The 22,389-nt window shown below is 42.8% G+C and overlaps 1 protein-coding gene across 1 annotated transcript in view; it reads left to right on the top strand.

The window, feature by feature from the left end:
- EIF3K (eukaryotic translation initiation factor 3 subunit K) overlaps window positions 1–22,389 on the top strand; it is a 100,098-nt gene that overhangs the window by 29,064 nt on the left and 48,645 nt on the right. Inside the window, exons 2-4 of the mRNA XM_085625218.1 lie at window positions 4,980–5,078; window positions 8,800–8,920; window positions 9,559–9,633. Of these exons, the coding sequence (XP_085481344.1) occupies window positions 4,980–5,078; window positions 8,800–8,920; window positions 9,559–9,633 (295 nt within the window). The remainder of the gene's footprint in view (window positions 1–4,979; window positions 5,079–8,799; window positions 8,921–9,558; window positions 9,634–22,389) is intronic.

Genomic DNA, 22,389 nt, shown 5'->3' with positions numbered 1-22,389 from the left:
CAATGCAAGTCAATTGGGAAAATCTAAATTGTCCAGATTCTTTATTCACAATCTCCCTCTAACCTCGTTGACATGGACTTGGACAAGAGAGGGCAGGGGGAAGATGGGCAGGGGCACCAAACTGACCTTACAGGGCAGACGCCAAGGGATATAGCAGCACAATACACTACACAGGGCAAGCACGAGGGCAGTGCAGCACAAAAGACCATGGAAAGCAGTAGGGAGGGGCCAGGGCTGTGCTCATGGACAATAGAGAGCAGAAGGGAAAGGGGAAGGATAGCAAGCTGACCATACAAGATGGACAGGAGGGGCAGTTGCAGCACAGCGAACCCTGAAGGGCAGATGGGAGGGTGCAGGGGCATGCTAACGGACCAAAGAAGGTGGGAGAGAGGGGCCCACACATGGAAAACGGAGGACAGGGCAGTAGCAGCAAGCTGACCATGAAGGGCAGACAAGATGGGCACTGGAAGCAAAACACACCATGGAGGGCAACAGGGAGACTATAATGGCATGCATATAGAAAACTGAGGAAAGGTGGCTTGGGGTCAAATGCAGCAAGCTGACCACACAGGGCAGGTGGGAGGGGCAGTGGCAGCACAAAATATGTGTGGCAAGCAGGAGGGTTAGTGGCAGCACAACATCCATGGTAGGCAAGAGGGGGGTGCCTGGGCATGCACAAAGGACCATCGAGGGCAGATGGTAGGGGTAGGGGCTGGACACAGACAAGAGAAGACAGGGGAAAGAGGCAGGAGTTTTACAACAGACCACGCAGGGCGGGCTGGAGGAGCAGTTGCAACACAACGGAGCTTCGAGGGCATAAGGGAGTGACAGCAAAATGGACCATGGCGTGGAAGAGGAAGGGGAGAGGGGTGTGGAACTCGGACAATGGAAGGCAGGGTGGAGAGGGCAGGGACATGCGGCAGCCGTTTGACCATGATAGGGAGGCGGGAGGGGCAGTGACAGCTCAACAGAACACTTAGAGTAGAGATGAGGGGCATTGGCAGGTCCATGGAACATGGTGGGCAAAACGGAGTGGGAAGGGGCATGCACACAGACATCCGAGAGCAGGGGGAAGGAGGATGGGGCCGCAAGCTAAGCATGGAGGCTAAGTAGGGAGGGCATGATGGGGGCATAGCCTCACGAAATTGAGGCCAGGAGGAATGGGCAGGGACTTCAAGCTAACTGGCGGATAGTGGCAGCACATCGGACCAAACGGGGCAGGAGAGATGGGACAGGCACATGGACTTGGGACAAGAGAGGGCTGGGAGGAGGTAGGGAGGGGCAGCAAGCTAACTGGGCAGGCGGGAAGGACATTGGCAGAACAACCGCCACACAGGGTTTGACATGGGGAAATGGGTATGTACTTGGAGGAGGGGGGCAGGAGCAGTAAGCTTGGCCGGGGGCAGCACAGTGGATAATGCCAGAGTAGACTATGTGTCCAGCCTCTACCGTGCATTATGATGAACATCTTATTTTACGTTTAAAAAAAATCCTAGAAATTCACTGAAACAAGCAAAGGTTTAAAAAAAAAACTTTAAAATTCACTAAAAAAAAGCAAAGGTTAAAGGAATGTAATGGGTGAAAATGTCGCGTAAAACCAACTATTTGAAACTAAGAAAACCACTGAAATTCGCCAGTTTTAGTTATCTGAAGTAACTATAAGTTGTACTCTAAAGTAACTGTAACTTGCCCCCTTGTCATGCACTGCTTTACCATTGCATATTAAATCATTCATGACCTATTCATTGACTATATTTATAACATCCCTAATCACATCTGAAATGCTGTCATTGTTGACAATACTCTGCATTGCGGGGGGGGGGGGTGAGAAAATAACCCTGCTCACCACAATACTGTACAGTATCTTTTGGCTGCACCAAGTCTAGATAAGCTCTTCACACCACATCACCAGAAAGGGTGTTTTCTTTCAGGCCACCCTTTCACATAGTAAATGCAAATACCAACCTATCCTATTAAGTTGGGGAGACATTGTAGAACATCAATCTAAAAAAAATAAATTCAAATGTATTGATGGGATTCTTTTTTAGCCCCTACTGTTTTTTTGTCCTTTTTTTTGCTTTGTTGACCAGTTCTGATAGTGTGTGACCACACATTAGCACTGTTATATAAATAAACCTGGGGGATCTGTTCTGGAGGATTAGCAAACATAGTTTCATAAAAGGTATTGTTGAAGTTAGACGATTCTTTCGAGCCACCATGTAGTATCCTGTGTGTTCCCATTCCCTGTATGTCTGATTGGGTGTTTGGAATGCTGAGAGTGAGTGATGTAGGAGAATATATTGTGTGGTCTGAAGTGGTAGTCGTCCTTGGTGACAAAGTGTTGAGGATACAACAGCTTCATACAAGAGTCTGTAGCCACTCGGGTAGAGAGTAAGTTCTTGATTTCATCTTAGGCCCTTAGGCAGCAACAGTGGGTACGTCCGTCAGGGATCCATCCACCTTCCAACTGTTGCCATTTCCTAGCTTCCGCTCCACACCACACACCAATGTTCTATTACATCATTTACTATCAGCATTCCAGTTCAGACACATAGGGAATGGGAACACACAGCATACTATGCAGCAGCTCTTATACACAGTGTTAAAATGCCAGAATTGTGTACAGATGATTTTCATTACACAAAGTCTTCCTCTTGTCTTACAGTTGTTACCCGTTCCCTTTGTCTACCCTTCCTGTTCTTTTTGTAGTCCACATTAATCCCTCCTGCACAATGCACATTACCAGAAGCATGAAGCAGTGTACTGATGTTGCGATTACGGCTCTCCTTATTATGCCATTTATGCGTTAAACTTTTCTGTTTGTTTGTATCCTTACTTATTTTGTGTTTTGTAAATAAGTAAAGCTGGAACTAATATTTTCCCGCCTTTATTTAACAGATAAGGGCACACTCCACTTGCATGGCTGATGGGTTTTACTGCTTTGAAAAAGGCGCACACCATGCACCACTTGTATGCAATACACTCCTATGAAAACATAAGCATTCTGATGTATACATGTGCACATCTGCAGAATTGAAGGTCCAAGCTAAATATACTGGATGGAGACCAGGGGCTTATTATCTCTAAATATTAACACAAAATACATTTGTGTCATCTGGATTCTGTATATGTTTTTCCTAATCGTTTATTTTTCTCCGAAAGTAGTAATTTGTATCTAGTTTTTTATTTTTTGTATTTTAATTGACCTGTTTGGGTTTTCAAGAATTTCTGTATCAAAAATTGCCAAAACATCCTTATTTCATTTACAGATTATTAGTTATTTTAACTAAACACAAGTGTTATCCAACATCAACTCCAGCACTAAACATTGTTGGCCATTTCAATAGTGTAATAACCACAGTTGCTGTAAAGCATTGTGATGAAAAATCTAAATTGTTAATTAAAAGACGTTTTAAATAGTAATCCTTATTTCTTTAAAAAAACATTTTTTTTAAACTTTATTTAGCATTTTCACAGTTTATCAAACATTTCCATGAAACATGCGCATATATCTAGTTACATAGAAATATGTAATGCACATTTTAGATGGACGGTCAATACATCATAGTCATTCTGGGTAGGACATAAAGGTTTAGTTAAATACTATTGTGCAAGTATCTGCCTCATGCTCGGACCCTGAGTAGCGACGATGTATGCTGTGACATTTCCTGTTACATTAAACCATGCTCGCCGAGACTTAACACGCACCCCAATATGTATACTAGTGTACTGCAACAAGGGAGGTCAGCATGCATGCCGGCACATTCTACCCAATTCCTATTGGCTCAATGCCTCGTTCTTGCTGTGCGGCGGGGTCAACTTGCTGTGCATTCAAGTAAAAAAATAAGTAAGAAAAATCTTAATTTTTAATCAATTTTTCGATGCTTGTGTGCACTCATTGGTTGATCTCTGTAATCCTTACTGTATGGAAAATGTGTGTACAGAACCAGACTGGTTGGTATCCCATGCTGAGCTACTGCAGTTTCTTATGAGTTAGTATACCACATATGCAATTTTTGAAATTGCTGCTCAAGAAATATTATTGGAGAAAATAGCATCTTTTTTACTAAGAGGTCCGATTAATTTGATTGGACAATTGTGATATACCCATAGGGAACTATGGTAGTTGCAATGTGGGATGACGACCAGTCAGGTGGATTTGGCGCACAAAGAATGTAAGTCTATCCACTTCTATCACCCAGGGATTTTAATCTGCTAGTTGCGGAAAGTCTCTGCACCAAATGCGTCTGGCCCCTAACCTAGATCTCTTGCACCTTACAGTTTCAACAACGGGGGCATATTTCATCACTTTTCATCTTGCTTTTAGGTTAAAGTGAGACTTCTTCATCGGTTTTTCAGTTTCTTTTTACCATGGTTCTATACAAGGTGATTACTTTTTGTTCTCATCGCATAATATTAAGGCCAGGCACTAAGACATTTTGAACGGTGTATTAATTTTCGGTGAAATAGTAGGTAGCTGGACACGTCATGAGCTTTCTCTAGTGGCTACTGCCTCTCTGCGAAGGATAGCTGCAGAATGGCCTGGGTGTTTGCAGAGATGTATTGGTGTATACATACATAATCTAAATAAATGCACACAGAGATATGTGGTGTCAGCGAGGGAAGAGAAAAAATGTATATGCATTGTCTGTTTCTGTAGGAATAGGTAATACTATCTAGTGAGTCCTGTGTTTAGTGTTAGACAAGATGGATTGTAACTGCTGTTTGCGTGGGGTGGGTGGCGGGTGAAGGGTTGCATGGTGTCGTTGAATTTTAGCCTTTCTCTTTTCTTTATTCCTCTTTATACAGTTTGGGATTAATGTGAATGAATCAAAATGATGTTGCTCTCTGCAACTTTTTTTGACATTCAGATTCCCTTTATACAGTCAAGTATTACATTAGAGATGCGAAATCTTACCTTTACTAAGCATGGTCATCACATGGACAAATGTTTGTTTGTGGTTCTTTTTGTTTGCTAGGTATAATCCTGAAAACCTGGCAACTCTGGAGCGTTATGTGGATACCCAGGCCAAAGAAAATGCCTATGATCTAGAAGCCAATCTAGCAGTACTCAAGCTGTAAGTCTTATCTACTCAAACCGATAATGTTTGTTCAGTTGAATATTTTTATAGCGTCGTAACTGTCTTGGAAACTCTGACCTGATCCACAAAAAGATTTGCAAATCTTCATGCAGTTACTCCTCTAGATTCGTGCTGACATTCAACTTTTTTCCTATTTAAAATGCTTTCCAGAGGTTTTATTTTTTATTTTAAGCAGTGTGGTTTACAGGCGTAATTCTGGGAAAGTAATGTAAACATTTCTTCCTGTTGATATTTCCCAGTGTGAAATGGTGCACCATATTACAAGTCCGCATTGTGGAATGCCAAAGTTTCTGAGCCATGGCACATTTTTTTCTGCTCCGGGGAAAAAATACCCTTCGCTGACAACCTGTATGAGGGTGTACCGTTCCCCTACCCATCCTAGAAAGGTGCTTACTCGTGCCCTTGACATGCCCACGTCTCTGGATGGAAAAGGGATGTATGAATGGCCACAACCTCACATATTTGTGGCATTAAAAAATGTTCAAGGATAACAACATCTTGAAACGTTCTCTCCTTACCCTTATTGTGGGATTTACTCCCCTGTATCCTGACAAGCTTATTGAATAATATTGCAGAAAACTAAATGTGTACAACTGGAAGATGCATTCTAGCAGATCTAAATTGAAGCCATGTGCCCGTATAAATTGGGTATCTGAATGGAAATGGTTTGTGGCTGGGGATCTTCATTTGCTTTTCAGTAGACTGATTTTGCATCGTGTTCTGCAATTGAATAGAAGAGTCCTAAGACCCAGTATTTGTACCAGCCTTCTGTGATACGATATGCAAGAAGCAGTCAGAAGAATGAAAGGTTTAGTTGGTCTCCCAGAATTCAAACTTCTTAACTTCAGGTTACACAATGATGCATGCAACAGGCACATTATCCGACTGAGCTGTTACGCTTGTTTATTCTAAGAACGACATCTTTATAGTGGAATGAGAGATTGTTTTTTCAAAAGGTTCCTTCAAATGGTTGGGGGGCAGGGGGTTGAAGGAAGGGCCTGATATGATAGCCAGCAATAAGTCTATTGTCTACAAGGAGGATCACAGGCAGTCCTGCTCTAGCCACTTATACAGTAAAAAAAGAATGTTACCTAATGTATGTACATGAAACCACCTTTTGACAAATATGCTAAATAATAAGTCTTCATAAGACATTCAGTTATGGATTTCTTGTAATAACCCAATCTTCCATACTTTGCTGCATTACCCAGAAGCATTTTAATCTGCAGTCTAAAAGAAACGTATGTCCCCATTAGAAGCATTGTATTCTCTGCTTTGAGTAACCAATGCCTGAACTGCAGCATGTTTTTGTGGCCTATGAGATGGGAGGATCTGAAAAATGGTAACGTGCAACAAACATTGGCGTTTTTAGTTCATTATACTGCCAGTCCTTAACCTTTCTGTCTTCCTGTCAACACTTCACATTCGCGATCTACAAATTAATCCGTCCACAACAATCTGCCCTCAATAAGAAGATTATATCTTTCTGGGAAGCTCACTCCTCCTTCCCGATCTCGGAGGCTGACCAGTCCAAAACTTGGAGCTCGGTCTCAAGGAATAAAATCTTTCCAACCCTTTTCCAGACAAAGTTTTGGCTTCTAAATAAGGCCTACTGGACACCATCCTGCTTACACTCACGCAAGATTCGAGAAGACCCTACTTGCTGGAACTGCAGTGAAGAGATAGGAGACCTAGCCCATCTATTACTATTCTGCAAATGTGTGGAACCCTTTTGGGATAGAGTATTTGGCTTCATCTCCAATCTTTTCTCATGCACCCTCAAAAGGGAACTATCCACGTTGACATTTAGCTTCCTCAGGGCAGATTCACTGAATGACAAAGGCAGCTCGCTTGTAGACCCACTCCTGACAGCAGCGACTAAGATCATACTAAATAACTGGAAAGACACGTGAAAAGCGTCTTTCAAATGCTGGTTGAACTGGGTCTCCAACTTAAGGGGTGCTGACAACATTGCTCTCCAGAACTCGCCATGGAAACCCCCCTCAGACACATGTGGGATAGCCTCGATCGATACTTCAAATCACACAAACCGCCATGAACCACATTTCCCAGTCTGCCCAACTAACCACTTAACTGTGATGCCCTCACGCTAGCTCATTGTACCCTAATAGTCTATAAAAACTGTCAATGCATACCATAGATCATTTGATACTTATCATCGGATGTATACTCTGTTATAATGTATTCTTTTTTTATTTTTTTATAACGTGTTTGTGCATATTATCGTTTGCCATGGGTTATATAAGGTGACTTACACAATCATACGTCTATTCGAACCAATGACTGTCATGTTATCCCGACCGTAATTCCTGCCTTGCCATATTGTCACCCCTGTTTATTCATCATTGTACTATGTCTTTATTGTTTTCTTCATTTGTCCCTGCATATGTACTTATTGTGTGTTTTGATTTGTCTAAAAACAACCAATAAAAAATATTGAAATGAACACTTCACATTCGCACTAGACACTTTGTAATTACAATTGATAATGCTTAAAAGCTGCGATTTATTCAATACCTTGAAATTGTTTTTTGAGTAAGTTGTTATAGCAGCATGTTTTATGTCTGAAAAGGTGCATTGTGTAGTACTCTGTGCATGCAAGTGTGTACACCACACTTAAAATTGTTTGTTTTATTTTGATCTCTGTAGTGACAGTCTGCTGCTTGATATAGTAAGAGGGGCTTGGCAAGGAATGGAAAATAGTGATTGAGTTTGTAAGCTTTGTAATCTAGTTGTCCTAATCATCCCACATGTTTTATTGGTATGTCCAGCTGTACGACTAGTCTTTATAAAATAATTGGAAACAGTGTTCTCTAATGCTGGAGTAAGATCTGCCCCGGTAGCACTGAAATTAGTACTGGAATTGGCAGCTGGCAGTGACTTTTCATTACTTTTTTTTAAGTGTATTTCATAAATTCTAAATTTTTGTATTCTTATTGATAAGAAATCTAATGTTATGAATATTATCGGTAGGTTCTTGTTTGTTTTTATAAGGATTGTGTTGATAAATAAAATACTAATTTGAGGCCAAGTTAAGGCCAATATAATTTTTCTAATAAACTGATCTGAACACCGATACTAGTTTGCTTCAGAGGTGTGGCTTTTCAGCTGTATACATTTGACACGTGGATCCTCTGTCAGAAATTGTTTGGATTTCTGTTGAGAGGTTGGTCTAATGAAAAAACATACTTGAGTGCTGATCACTTTAATGCAGATTCACTTTTCTTTATTGGATTGTAAACATATACAGCAATGCCCTCCTGAAGAAAAGTCTGCTTGACTGTTGGGCAAGTATTCTTAGGTGACAATATGCTGAGTTGTTATACTATTCTGTACTCAATTGTAGCAGTGAGGAGCATAGATGAGTAAGATAGATGTATGATTTTTCGCTAGATCATATCTATCACTGCATGTCGCGATATGAAATGTAGAAATCAGCTTGGCTGCCTTTTTTCTCTGCTTCATGCAGTTAAATGAGGGATCTTTGAGCAGGTGTTGGGCACCAAATGTATTTTGTCTCCTAATGACCTGGTCACTATTTTGTGCATTGCCTTGTAATAAGTGTGTTATAGACTAGATGTCCTGGTATTCTCAAACTCTAGGTTATCCAATCCAAAATCTGAGCAATGCCCCATATTTGTTCAGTTGCCTTACTTTTACTCTTTATCACTTCCAGGTATCAGTTCAACCCTGCTTACTTCCAGACGGCTGTAACGGCTCAGATCCTGTTGAAAGCCTTGACAAACCTCCCTCACACTGACTTTACGCTCTGCAAGTGTATGATCGATCAGGCACATGTATCCTTCCATTATCTTTTGTTAGTCATGGTGGAACACTAATGAATAATATGCTTTCCCACAAAAGAACATTGGCGCATGATCTGCTGTCTGTCGTTATTGCTGAATTCGCCACTGAACAGATCACTGTATGTGGCTTAATGATCTTGGGAGACTGGTGGGATGCTAGGAGTATTAAGCTGCGTAAAATCTAGGCTAGCCGAAGATAGCTCAGTGAGCTGGCACACAGACTTTTTTCACCCTATGCAAAGTTGGGCAGTTTAACTTCCAGCTGTTTTTCCATTTTATTTGTTTTTCAACTTCACCAAGTTGGTGAAATTAATAACGGGGCCAAGATTAAGATATCCCACAAAAAGAAACAAGTCAATTCTGCTAAAGGAGGAGGAAAGTTGCAAAAACCCTTCATTGACAGACTGATAATTCACCTTCAAAAAACTTTGAAAAATAATATTTAGCAAATAAAAAAATATTTTTTAAAAGGCAGGTGATGGTGGGTAGGAGGCTGGAGATTACTAAAAAAGAAAAAACAAGTATGGCAGGGAGTGGAGGTGGCAGGGGGTTGCAGCCTCTTTCAGTGAGATTGGTTTGTCTGCGATACATATTATTTTATTTTTCCCTTGACTTAATCTTTATTTTAGCAAGAAGAAAGGCCAATCAGACAGATCTTGTACCTTGGGGACCTTCTGGAGACCTGTCATTTCCAATCGTTTTGGGTGTGTATTCATTGCAAACTGAACTTAACCTTTTCATCAGTAACTTTATATGGGATTCTGCATTCCACCTGAATGTGGCTCCTTTTTGTTCTATGGCTAGCAGGCACCCTTTGTTTGCCAGGTCTGCTACCTATAATGTTTGATTTGCTCATTAGTTTGAGGCCGAGTAAGAGCTACTTTTTCTTGAAGCCTTCCCTTCCTTGAAGGTCTACATCTTCACCCTAGTCTCCATTTCATACCCCAAGCTTTCAAGACCCCAATCAATGATTAATGTAATAGTGTAAATGAAAGTCCATGTAACATTGATACCCATGAGGCATGCCAACCTGGCACAAGGGTGAGCCTCACATCTTACAATATTTCGTCCTAATCCTGCCACAACCCCTATATATCCTACACTTCCAGGTGTACTCTACAGAGGACAATTACAGATATCCTCTTTCCATAGAAGCTGGTGTCTTGCAGTATCACATGTTGAAATCAGGGAAGTGCTACTGTGCTCCAATAAACCGGTCTTCAGTTGTGCCTCATTAAATAAATTGGCACCGAGTCCCTGAACACTTGTAGCCCTCGAGTGATTGTCTGCATCATTATATCGTTTACACTGTAACATCCAGTGACACTCATGTTTGCTGTGGCATTTTTCACCTGTTTGTTTTGAGTTAACGTTTATTTATCTAAGTCCTCTCCTGCCACCTCTCCATGGCTTTAGAACACTTTTACTGACTGACTGTTCAGAGGAATGCCATGATGGGCTACACCGTGAATTGTTACTTTGTGAGCAATGCAAAGGATTTTGGTGTCCTTAATGCTTGCTCATGTGTGGGTGAAAATATTTTATGGTGGGTTGTGAAATTGGAATGTTTCAAGGAGAATGAGACACTGTAAGATTTAAGGATTTGTATACTTTGCTCATTGTCTCAGCAGAGTCTCCAACCTGATTGCAATGGCAATATTACGAGCTGGTAACACCACTTCTAGGCCTAGGAGATCCTCAGGTATAGCTGGAACAGCAGAACATAGAAACCTTGCAGCAGGTGCAGATGCTAGAAGATGCTTTTGTCATTGTATTCACTTAGGGTTTAAAAGATAGTTCAGCATCAAACAGAACTCAAAGTTTAAGTAACTTCTGCAAATGTGTAGCTGGGTTGCCATATTTGGTAGCCCCTAATTGATATTGATGTGGGGACTTTAGGGGCCAAGAGCTGGACCTTCGAGAGTGACTGAAGGCAATTATAAACAAATCCAGCTATAACTGTGTCCAGTATCCGAGACTTTTTGGTTGAATCCACTTCTGGACATGTCTGACAGGGAACAGCTTGCTGGTTGAAGGTGGTGTCCTCCGTTATTCTGGATTGTAGACCGCAATAAGACCTGAAATGACAAGCATTTTAATGTTAAGAAGGATATGCGATCAGGAGTATTCTGGTGAAGTGCTACGCTTTTCATTTTTCAGGAAACCAACTATATTCTTGGTCCATCTGAATTATTTATTCACTGTTCTAAATAAGGAATATTAAGTGGGTAGGAGGAGAGAGTTTTCCCTTTCTTGAAACCATAATATTTGTTTTAGAGCAGAGGTCTTCAAGCTTTTTTAGACTGAGCCCCTCCTGCTAAACTTCCAACCACCCACCCACACCTCTTTACCACCACCTGACAAACATTTCTGGAAGCTGGTACTCTGCATCTTCGACAGCCATCCCCACCTGCAGAGTCCAGATTGTATGTGGCAAATAATATACAAATTAAGAGTGTTTAGTAAACTGAAGGTTTGGGAGCACCTGTCAGGTGACAGATGCCTATTACAAAGGTAAAATGAAAACTCGCCAAGAAAAGGTCTGCACAAATCAATTTACAATGGTGATTTAATTTTCACATAGATTGATAAAAACACTTTCAAAACAAATGTGACGGGTTTTTCCTATTTTTCACCACAGAGATGGTGAATTTGTGGATGGATTTTTGATACTGCCATCCTGAGTTTTGATCCACTTCCAGTCTTGAGCAGTATTTAGCTTTCAATACCGCAAGTGCCTAGAACTCCATCTCACGTAAATATGACATGCTAAAATAAATATTTCCCAATAATATATAAATATGACTTGCATTTAAATGATCCCAGTGATTACCGTTCAATCTCTCGACTCCACTTTCCGGTAAAAATAATGGAGAAATTTGTTAGCAAGAAACTAGCAAGCTATATGGAAAGTCACAATATCCTGGAGAACGAACAGATGGGTTTAAGACTAGCGCATGGCACAGAATCAGTGTTAATTCTGGCCATGGAAGAACAGAGGGTGGCTGTTGACAGGGTCAAGCAGCAGTTCTGATACTATTAGATTTGTCAGCTGCGTTTGACACTGCCAACCACCAAATTCTGATGCTCAGACTGAAAGAGAAAGGGCTGGATGGAATATTATTGGCGTGGATTGAATCTTGTTTGTCAAACGGGTCCCAAGCAATCTCACTCCCTAGAACACAGGGTACCTTAGAGGTCAGCACTGAGCCCTATTCTCTTCAAAATAGATATACAAACATTGTTGAGCCTCAGCAGATTTTATGGGATCTCATTTGAAAACTGTGCAGATGATAAACAGTTAATCCTGTCTCTGGACAAGAATAGTCATACCCCTGTAGAGGAGCTTCACTTGTGCTTAAGAGATGGCAGGCTATCTGAGAAAGAATTCATTAAAGTTTAATAGACGAAAAACTGAATTATTATGTTGCTTTCCCTCCAAAGAGCCTTATTCACTCCCGGTTGATTTCTGGCCATGGACCAGCACAGATAATTTTAAGATATCGGAGGTAATGTGAAACCTGGGCATATACGTAGATGAGAAACTATCCATGGAAACATGCATTAACAAAACTGAAGTCAGCTGAGGAATCTTTCAAAAATGGTTCCACTATTGCCCCAGCGAGCTAGAAAGTTAGTAGTTCAATGTACTGTCTTGAGTAGAATCTACTATTGTAATGCACTTTTACTGGGAGCACCACACTCCTTAATTAGACTATATAGGGTACAAACAACAACAGCAAAACTTGCACGGAATAAATCGAGGTATGACTCCTTCTCGAGATCCTTTAGAGAGCTACACTGTCTTCCAGTAAAAGAGAGCGTGTGGTCTACAGGACCTTAAATGGAGCAGGACCTGTGCTGCTGCAAAGAAAATTCAGTCACTATAAGTCACTGAGGACCCTGCGTTCCACATCTGCTAATCTGGCCTGTATCCCGAAATTCAGAAAAGTGAGGTCGGGTTTAAGGACTTTCCAGATAAAGGCAGCCTGATGGTGGAACAAGCTTCCAGCTTCCTTTAAAGTCAGTGAAAATGTCAACTGCTTTACGAAAAATCTAAAAACCTGTCTCTTTCCAATAAAGGACTATGGGCCACAGTCAAGATGGAATAGGAAAAATGGTGCAGGAATAAGTTTGTATTCTGTTAAAGGATCCAACAAGGTTGCTATAGCGCCAAGATACCTTCAAGGTGAACGGTTGAGCTATACAAATGTCTGTTACTTATTGAAAGGCAAAAGAGTTTTGACAACAATTTCCCTCGAAGCTGAATGTTCTGCAGACATATCTTAGCTAAAACTCTCCCAATTAAAGTATGCTAAATTGCATGTGCAGTCAATCTGGTGATCAATTAGTTCTTCCTGCATACAAATCAGGAGATGGATACACGCATCTGCCAGAAATGGTTGAAAGACCCTGTCATTTATTTCTTTAAAAAAAAAAAAAATGTTTTATTGGGTTATATCAATTTTTGACATCACTTGGCATGGCCAGATTAGGTCAAAAAACAGGTAGCATTAATCAGACACATTACAAAATACAGTACATGGAGCTTAAGGAATCAAGGTAGAATATCTGCACAATCAGTGTACTAGGGAGCTGTTAATATTAGTAGAACTTCGGTTCCAATGTGTGCATCAGTTGTGAAGAAGACCTCTTTATTGTATATGGGTAATTAAAACCTTTACAATACTGACAAAAACTATTTTTTTTTAAAAAGCACAATACAAGGACATTATGAAGGAGCCAGATAAAATATAATAAGTACCTAAATAGAGTGATCAAACAAGTACCTTCAAGTGCTGGCAGCAAATTGATTACGTTTGGCGCCTTTAAGAAAGTGCAGGTGCTTAAGAGAAGCAGCTAATTGTTCTTTAAAAAATAAGTAACGTTAACCTTATTAAGCTGCAGGTTGCAAAAAAGCAGCAAACTGGTTATGTCGGGCACCTTCGCACAGGCACGCTTCATAGTAATGAGTAAGCACACGCATGACTGTTTTCGACATTGTTTCCATGGGGAGGGGCTTATAAGGGGATGGTACAGGGCATGAAAAATGGGCAGGGCAGAGGCTCATTATCCAGGAGGCATAATAGGTGGTACTGTAGAGCCACGTAGTGGACTACCTAAGCCCCTAAACCTTGTGTATGCAAGGAGGACAAATTTAGTCAGGCTGATGTTTAAGGCGGTGTTATCTGGATTATGCGCTGTTATAATCTCCTGCTGACAAGTTCGAACTCCCAAACTTTTCCACTCCCAACGGAGTTTTGTTTTACACTTATCCAAAAAGGCTGAGCAAAGGCACAGGACCTGCTTAAAGGATTCATCACACTGGCCACAGCCCCTGCATTTGATCCCGTCCATTGGACAGTGACAGCGGGCTAGATGCTTCAAAAATAGCCACTCTCCCAGCCTGAAAGCCATAAATCTTAGCTCCAGGTGATTGGAATACGTACAGGCTAGGCATGGGGAGGGGGAGGCAGGCTGATATGAGTTGATAACTACCCATGTATGCTTGCGTTTGGCTAGAATTGCTCTGTCTGCATGGTAGGACCAGAGACTAACATATCTTTTAATGCTCAGTTTAAATGCCGATTGACTTGAATTTAAGTCCCAAAGTTCATTCGCAGACAGAACCTGCTCACAGTCCTTTAAGAATTGGCGATGTGATCCACCAGGCCTGCTGGTGCTGATGTCTAAAGAGAACCAGCTCTGGCCCCTCGAAGCTTGTTGCACAAGTTAAGAAATGTTCCAAAACCCACAGCTCGTTGATCAAGAAGGCCAAGTTCCAGCCTGATCTAAGCAGCGTATGAAGACTTGGCCAGCCGCAGAACGAATTTGTGAATCCTTGTTATGACTTTGTTCAGTAAACTGCTGTCTTTACCCAAAATAATTTCTGTATCATAAGATAATGTGGAATTGACATTTGCATGCATGACTTCCAGCATTGGAGAAAGGCTTGGCCCTTGTAATGATTTTGAGAGTTTCGATGGTCGCTTAATGGGCCACTGCCTTTACTGCAATTTCCTTCCAATGCCTTGTGAAGGAACCCTTGGCCTCGATGTGTACCCCCAGATACTTGTATGATTGATCCGCCACTATCTTGCGGCTATTGTATGTTCAGCCACCCCCCTGGTACCTTTTTCTGCCAAATGTGACTACCTTGGTCTTCTTCAGATTATCCTCCAAATTATTGGTGATTGTGTAGCTGTGCAGCTGATTAAGCAGGCGTTGCAAATCTGCTCTTGTGAGGCTGAATAGAGCAAGGTAGTCTGCATACAGGAGGTTGCTGATCTGAGCTCCGCCAATCCTTGGAGGATGGCAATTAACTGAGTCAAGAAATTGCAAAAGATCCGCAATAAACAGATTAAAATGTAAGGGGGCTGGCACACATCTCTGTTTAACGCCCTGTGATGTTGGAATTTTCATGGACATATAAGAGCCATCCCCTAGCTTGACTCGGATCCAGGTGTTAGCATGTCACTTGATTATGGGGTCCTAGAGATTGCCCAATTTTTTTTGTTTGGCCCAGTGTACTTCTCTCGGTAGACGATCAAATGCCACCTTGAAGTCAAGAAAGCAGCAATGTAGCAGTGAGTATGAGAAATTTGCCTTGTCCATCAGAATTTATAAAGCTAGGAGATTAGTCAGTGTACCAGACTTCACTTTAAATTTTGTTTTTTGGGCAAGCCCGTTCAGCTCCACCCTCTGTTTCAAGTCCTCCAAGAGAAGGCTGGCATAGTACTTGGCATCCTTATCGAGTAGCGCGATCAGCCTGTAGTTACTGAGGTCTGACCGAATACTCCCTTTGTGGATGGGATAGATTATTGCCCCACACTATGAATCGGGTATGGTTGAGCTATGCAAGCAATAATCAAAGAGTTTGGTTAACCACCTGGCCCAGAATAGAGTGTTCAATTTTAAAAGGGCCTGTGGCAAGCAATTAGGTCCTGGGGGCCCCCTCTGTTCTTGCCTTTGATTTTACCAAATAATACCTGCTTGACAAAAGATGTATATCTGATGCGGAAGAGGGCTGATGGTTCTGAACGTGGGACAGATGCTCCATGGGTTTTGCAGATGGATTTGCTATACTGCAGTTGAGAGAGCTGTCTTTTCCTTCACTTGCTAGGAAATGTCTCATAAGAAGTGTGTCCCATTCTGACTGTAACTTGTGTGAATCAGTTAAGAAGCTAGGGAAGAAAGGTACTGGCTCACATTAAGGGTAAATATCATAATCCATGGGTTACTTGTTGTCGCAGAAGGTGTCATTCTGGTTCCGTGTCTTTGTGTTTACGAAGGGTGAGTGAAACCTAAGAAATAGTAACGTGTAAGACCTCCGCCATCTAGCGCGGAAGTCGGAGTATAGGGATGGGATGTCGAACTAGGACAAAGAAACCAGGAGGGGCATGAGCGAAAATCCCTTTTGATAATATAGGACAGAATTAGAGGGTAATTAGCGGGCCGAAGAGCAGCAGTGCTGAAGTGTGGGTTATTGTTGCTATAGGCTACCGACAGAAGCCAGGGCCAAGGGCTTCTAGATTGGGGACGATCTGGAGGGGGGGAATGGTCCCCGTTGGCTAAGCATGGTGTCCCAATGGTGTCCCAGGCATCAGCTATCGGGCATCGGCATATGCGACAGGCTTCCTCCCAGTGCAGTGCCGAGCTTTCTGCCTCCCCCCCCCATCAGAGTACTGCTTTGTGCCATTGGGAGAGAGCTGGAGGTTGTGGGCCTCTCCAGTGCATGGTTAGGAGATGCTTGGCCAACAGGATGGCAAGGCTGGTGAAGCGTGCCTGTACTTTATGGTTTTTCTGCCTGGGGAAAATGCCTAGAGAGGTAGCTTCCCATGAATTTAGTGTGTTAAGGTCTGTGATTGTGGCTAATGAAGGATGCACTGCGTGCCAGAAGCTTGCTATGCTGGTACCAAACCATAGCCGATGTTGAAGGTCAGCAGCTGAGAGGAGACCTCTGGGGCAGGTGAGATTGGCCATAGGGAACTTAACATTTAGTCAGGAAGGTGCCCTATTGAGGATCATGTATTGGATGTTTTGAAATGAGCGTTCCTCGAAACAGTGTTAGGAGACTCGAAGGCTCTGAACCACTCGGTGTCGTGAAGGGGTCTTTCGAAGTACCTTTACCAGAGGTGTCACAGGTGAACCAGGGGAATTTCTATGTGCTCCCTGATAGGTTTGAATAGCCTTGAAATGAGGTATCGACCACCCCCATGAGGTGCAATGTATGTATCACTGTGTGGGTATTAGGTTCCTTGTCTAGTGCCCCCCTAGTGAGCGGAGTCCCACCTGCAGCTGTCCTTGTGTCAGAAACTGGCCAGGGGGGCATTGTAGTCCTGGTGTATTTGTTCGATTGTATAGAGCTGGGCATCTTGGAAAAAGGTCTTGTACCATGTCTTAGGAATGTACATGCCACTGCGACAACTGAGGTCCCGGTAGCCCTTGGAGGAAATATTTTGGGGAGTGTGGTGTGATCTTTCTTGTCATTTGAAAAACTCTAGCTAGGCATTTGCGGGCGCTCCACCTATGTAGGTACCGAGCACGACGCGTCTTGATAGTGGGGTGTAGGAGTTGACGTATGACCTGAGTCAAGAGGGCTGTCTATACTTGTCTCATAGGTTTGTTCCAACCCGCCATCAGGATACGCATTGTAGCTGCGATGCCATGTAGTACGATTCACAGGATGGCACCCTGAGCCCTCCCTGGCCCACTGGCAGCTGGAGCTTTTGAAGTGCCACGCGTCATCGCCTGTCATTCCACAGTAGGTCCCCTAGCAAGTGGCCTAGATCATGGAAGCAGTGACGGTGGGGAAACACTGGTACATTGAAAAAGTAGTAGAGGAGGCGGGGGAGGACAATCATTTTAGAGTGCTATCTTACCTGTGCGGGCAAGGGGGACCACTGCCAAAAGCAGATTTTGGATCAAAGGGCTGTAAAAGCACGTTTCAGGTTGCCTTCAAACAGGTCTCGTTGGGAGTAACGCAGTCCAACCCCTAGATAACAGACTGCAGCTGTCCTCCAGGTTATGGAAGCATCAACCTTTTGGATTACCTTTGGGGGATTGGGGGGTATCGTTATGAAACGGAAAGATGCCAGATTTTGTCCAATTCACCTAGAGGCCTGCCGCTTGTTCAAAGTCCCTGAATGTGGCCAAAATAGAGGTCTTTTCTGCCGCGGCGTCTCAGATGTATAGTAGTAGATCATCTGCAGCGAAAGATAAGGCGTGTGTGGTTCCATCTAAGGGGAATTGCCCATTGTCTGCCCTCTAAACGAAGGCGATGGGCCAACAGCTCCATAGCAATTGCTAATGGGATAGGGGAGAGAGGGCAACTTTGATGGTTGCTGCAGCTGATTGGGAAAGGAAGCCAGATCAAGCAACTGATGCGGACCTGGGTTAATGCACAGTAGCTTTGTGTAGGTGTTGGCCCAGACCTGCGACTCGCAGAACCTTAAGGAGATATTCCCACAAAAAGGAATCAAAAGCCTTCTGGAGGTCTAAGATGAGGTATGGGCCTACGGGTATCTTTCTGAGGACTGATTCATCACATGGAAGAGACGTTTGATGTTAGATTTTGGTCGTGGTGAATGAGGGCAGGAAGTATCCCTAGACTTCGGTCGGCTAGGATCTTGCCAAGTCGTCTGAATGGAGAAGTCGTGGATGAGGTCTTGGGTGCACATGAAATGGACGTATAGGTTGGGTGGGATTGAGTAGTGAGAGTATAGGCGTAGATGTTGGTTATGGGTCCTCTGCTGGGAATGTTGGTTAGCAGGTGCATGAGGGAGTGGGGGTGAGAACAGTTAAAAGAGATGTCTAGTACATTGTTCTAATCACCCCTTAGTACCCAAGGGATACTGAGCCATTGAGCCAGGACTGCTGATAAGGTATCCCAAAAAGTCATCTGTTCGTTGTTCGGGGCATAAATACAACCAAGGAAGAAGGGTTCACCATCTAACCGACCTTCAACAAATACGGATCTGCCATCCGTGTTTGGAAGGGAGTACCTGGGCGTATCCAGAGCAGCACGCCCCAGGCATATGCAGAGTGTCATGCAGTGGGTCATACCTTTCTGCTTTTAGCTGTCTGTAGGCAAAAGCCTCTTGTGAACCTTACCAAAAACTTAGTAGGCTTAGAGTCCGCCTGTTGCTTACAATTGGTTAGCTTTATTTTTACTTTCATTTGCTTGTTTTGTAAGTAATGGTTTGCCTTCCTCTTCTTCTGATTGTCCCTGCTCATCTTATCTATATATTTTGTTATGAAGGATTTGTTTTTTTATTTCCCTCTCTCTTAAATTGATGAGAATGCTATAGGAATAGACCTCTTGCGATAAGTTTTCTAAAGGATGTTTGTGATTTTTAAAACATTTTTTTTATAAAGAGCAGCTCCATTTGGTGATTATTGACCAGAGAAAAGGTCAGTTATATTTTGCAGGCAGAAGTTGCATCCCACTTGTTGTTTACTGGTAGAACCGTCTCGGGTAACCCTTCCTCTGTCAGAAGGTTAAATTTACTTTTGTTGCAGTAAGTGGTATTTGGCATATTACCAATGGAACTTAAGGAGCGTATGAATTTTAAATCCATGTATTTTGGGACAGCAATGTGAAAAACATCACACGGTGTCTACTGTTTTACAGCTGCCTGTAGATTTGCCTTGTGGGTGTAGTGGGTAACCCTTTAGTAAGCAGTTAGCAAAACAATAATCTGTCTTGTACATGGTGTATGTTTCTGCAGGCATTAGCAATTGACCAATTGTTAAAACCAGCATATTTTAAGAAATTAAGGCACCTAATGTAAAGATTGGAATGTATGCTCAAATATTAAGTTTAGTTATGTTAGCAATCTCTCGAAGGTGTGGAGGTGTCAGTTACTTGGCTGGAGTACTTTAAATGTTGCTTGTCTGCACTAAGGTGCACTTAATCAGGGGCCACAAAGGTAAGGTAATTTGAACTTTCCCTCTTTGCATGCGGTCCTCATACTCTTGGATAGTCTTCTGTGTCATTCGCAACTTTGTTTTGTACAACACCTTGTAAGTCGTTTCCGCCACCATTTGTTCTAGCCAAAAACAGCTATCCCTTCTGCTGATAAATGGTATACAAATAATTGTGTTGCGTGAATCTTTTCTTGAATCACAAGGTGTTAAATATTCCGCCAACTAGTATTTGGGTCCAGAACTATCTTTTCTGTGTTTCTTCTTCTTCCTTCTTCTCTTTGTGGGCGTCATCGAGCCCTACCCCCTTCTTGATTTAAGACCCCCTCCTCTTGTAATTTCAAATATACGTCACAGAAGCCTCCATGAGTGGTTACCATTTTCACTTTCTTTTTTTCTGTCGTTGGGCCTGGAAGAAAAGGGGAGGAGCTCCAGGAGGATTGGATAGTGAGTTTTATTGATGGATTGTCGAGGGAAAGTTTGGAAAAGCCAGCTAAAATTAAGAGAATTTAGAGGGCATACTGAAGACTTGGGCATCCCCAGCATGATTGTTTTTCTCTTTTAAAAAAACATCACCAGAGAGACCACCACATGGTTGGAGAATGTGCATTCAGGTTCTTGGGGCCGCTCGGGGTGGAACTGGGAAACACTTCCTCTAGGTTTTATCCAGTGTGCGTTCACAAGTTTGTACAAAAGGATTCCTGCAACGTCTACAGTCTATGCTGATACAAGGACTATAGTGCAGAGGGTTATGAAGCCTGTTCCTAGTTCCAGGCAAAAAACATGAAGGTCAGAGCGAAACAAAAATGATTGCGCTGTTTGATGATTGCAGCAGGTGCAGACCTCTCCCAAGGACATCGGCCTGTCCAGCAACAAGGAGGAAACCATTGAGGAAACAACGTTGGTGCAGCTGAGGGGTCTGATGCCGAAGAGAGATTCCTCAACTGCAGCCAAGTGACTCCCTTGAAGTACGTCCCCATCACACAAAACCAGTAGAGGGAAGACTAGGACTCCTCAATGAATGGGAGGCAATCACCTCAAACATCTAGATACTGAACAGTATAGAACATGGATATTACATCAAATTGCTCAAGAAACAACCAACATTGCCACCAAAAGCAGAGTCCCACCTAAAAGGATTATCTCTCGTGCAGCAAGAAGTAAGAGGACTTCTGTTAAAGCAGACCATAGAAAAGGTCCACAGATGAGAGCTAAACCAGGGGGTGTTCTCAGCGCACTTCCTTGTAATAAAACCAGATCCATCTTTGTGACCAACATTACACCTCAGACTAATAAACAAATGCCTCAAAACTCAGCAGTTCATAATGACCACGCTGTACTCCGTTATAGCTCTGGTAGCGAAAGGGGACTACATGGCCACCATAGACTCAAGGATGCATACTTGCACAGACCAATGAACACAGACACAATACGTTCCTCAGATTCATCAAAGTCCAGGTACATGATTAGTCCAAGGTATTATCCTTTGGGACAAAATCTGCGCCCAGGGTCTTCACAAAGTGTCTGATAGTAGTAGCTACATACTTCAGATGCTGGTAGATACACATATACCTATATCTGGACAACTGGATGGTAAAGACGAGTTCGCAAGCCTGAAGCCAGAAGAAAATCCATAATGATGGTAACACCCCACAAACTGATGTTCACCATAAATTAAGACAAGCATTGGCATAGCCAGTAGGTCTCGCCTTTGGGACCTTCTAAGCCTTTAGCCATGCAGCACATTATCTTGGGTGCTGTGCTGCCAGGGATTGAAGAGCTATACAATTACTTCACACTGGGTCATGCAGTGTGATTCGGGAATACATGCTTGCTTCAGGAAACATTTATGGACACATGAAGCAGCCAGGGCTAATGCACTTTTTTAAAAAGTGCATTAGCACTGTATGCTATGTACGCAGAGACGCTGACTGAATACAGTATGGGCAGCAGCAGTGCAAGCTTCACACACCCAGCAGTGCAAGCTTCACACACACACACACACAGCAGTGCAAGCTTTCCTCACACACACACACAACAGGCAGCGCAATGCAGGTGCCCTCGCAGAGACACTGGCTGAATGCAGTATGGGCAGCAGCAGTGCAAGCTTTACACACACACACACACAGCACTGCAAGCTGCACCCCCAGTAGTGCAAGCTTCACACACACATACACACACACACACAATGTTGTGTAACTAGTCCATCTCATGGAAGCATCATGCTAAACAGGAAACAATGCAGGGTACCAGAACTCTTTCACTTGCACTGAGGCCTAGGTTAGAATTATTAGTGTAGGACAGGGTTCTCCAAAGCCGGTCCTGGAGGGCCAGATCCATGCCAGATTTTTAGCATATCCTCATTTAGATAAATTAAGTTATCTTCAAAATCTGGCATGGATCCGGCCCTCCAGGACCGACTTTGGAGAACCCTGTGCTAGAAGAAGGTCCTGCCTTTTTTTTAAATGTATTTATTTTTTAACTACGTACCGCTCCAAAAAGGTTTCTTTGTGCTGGGTGCGTATGTAATGTTT

This window comes from Triturus cristatus, chromosome 9 (assembly GCF_964204655.1).
Source record: "Triturus cristatus chromosome 9, aTriCri1.1, whole genome shotgun sequence".
In the NCBI taxonomy this organism is placed as follows: Eukaryota; Metazoa; Chordata; class Amphibia; order Caudata; family Salamandridae; genus Triturus; species Triturus cristatus.
The sequence above is the reverse complement of the archived record's forward strand: the minus strand, read 5'-3'. Positions and strand labels throughout refer to the sequence as shown.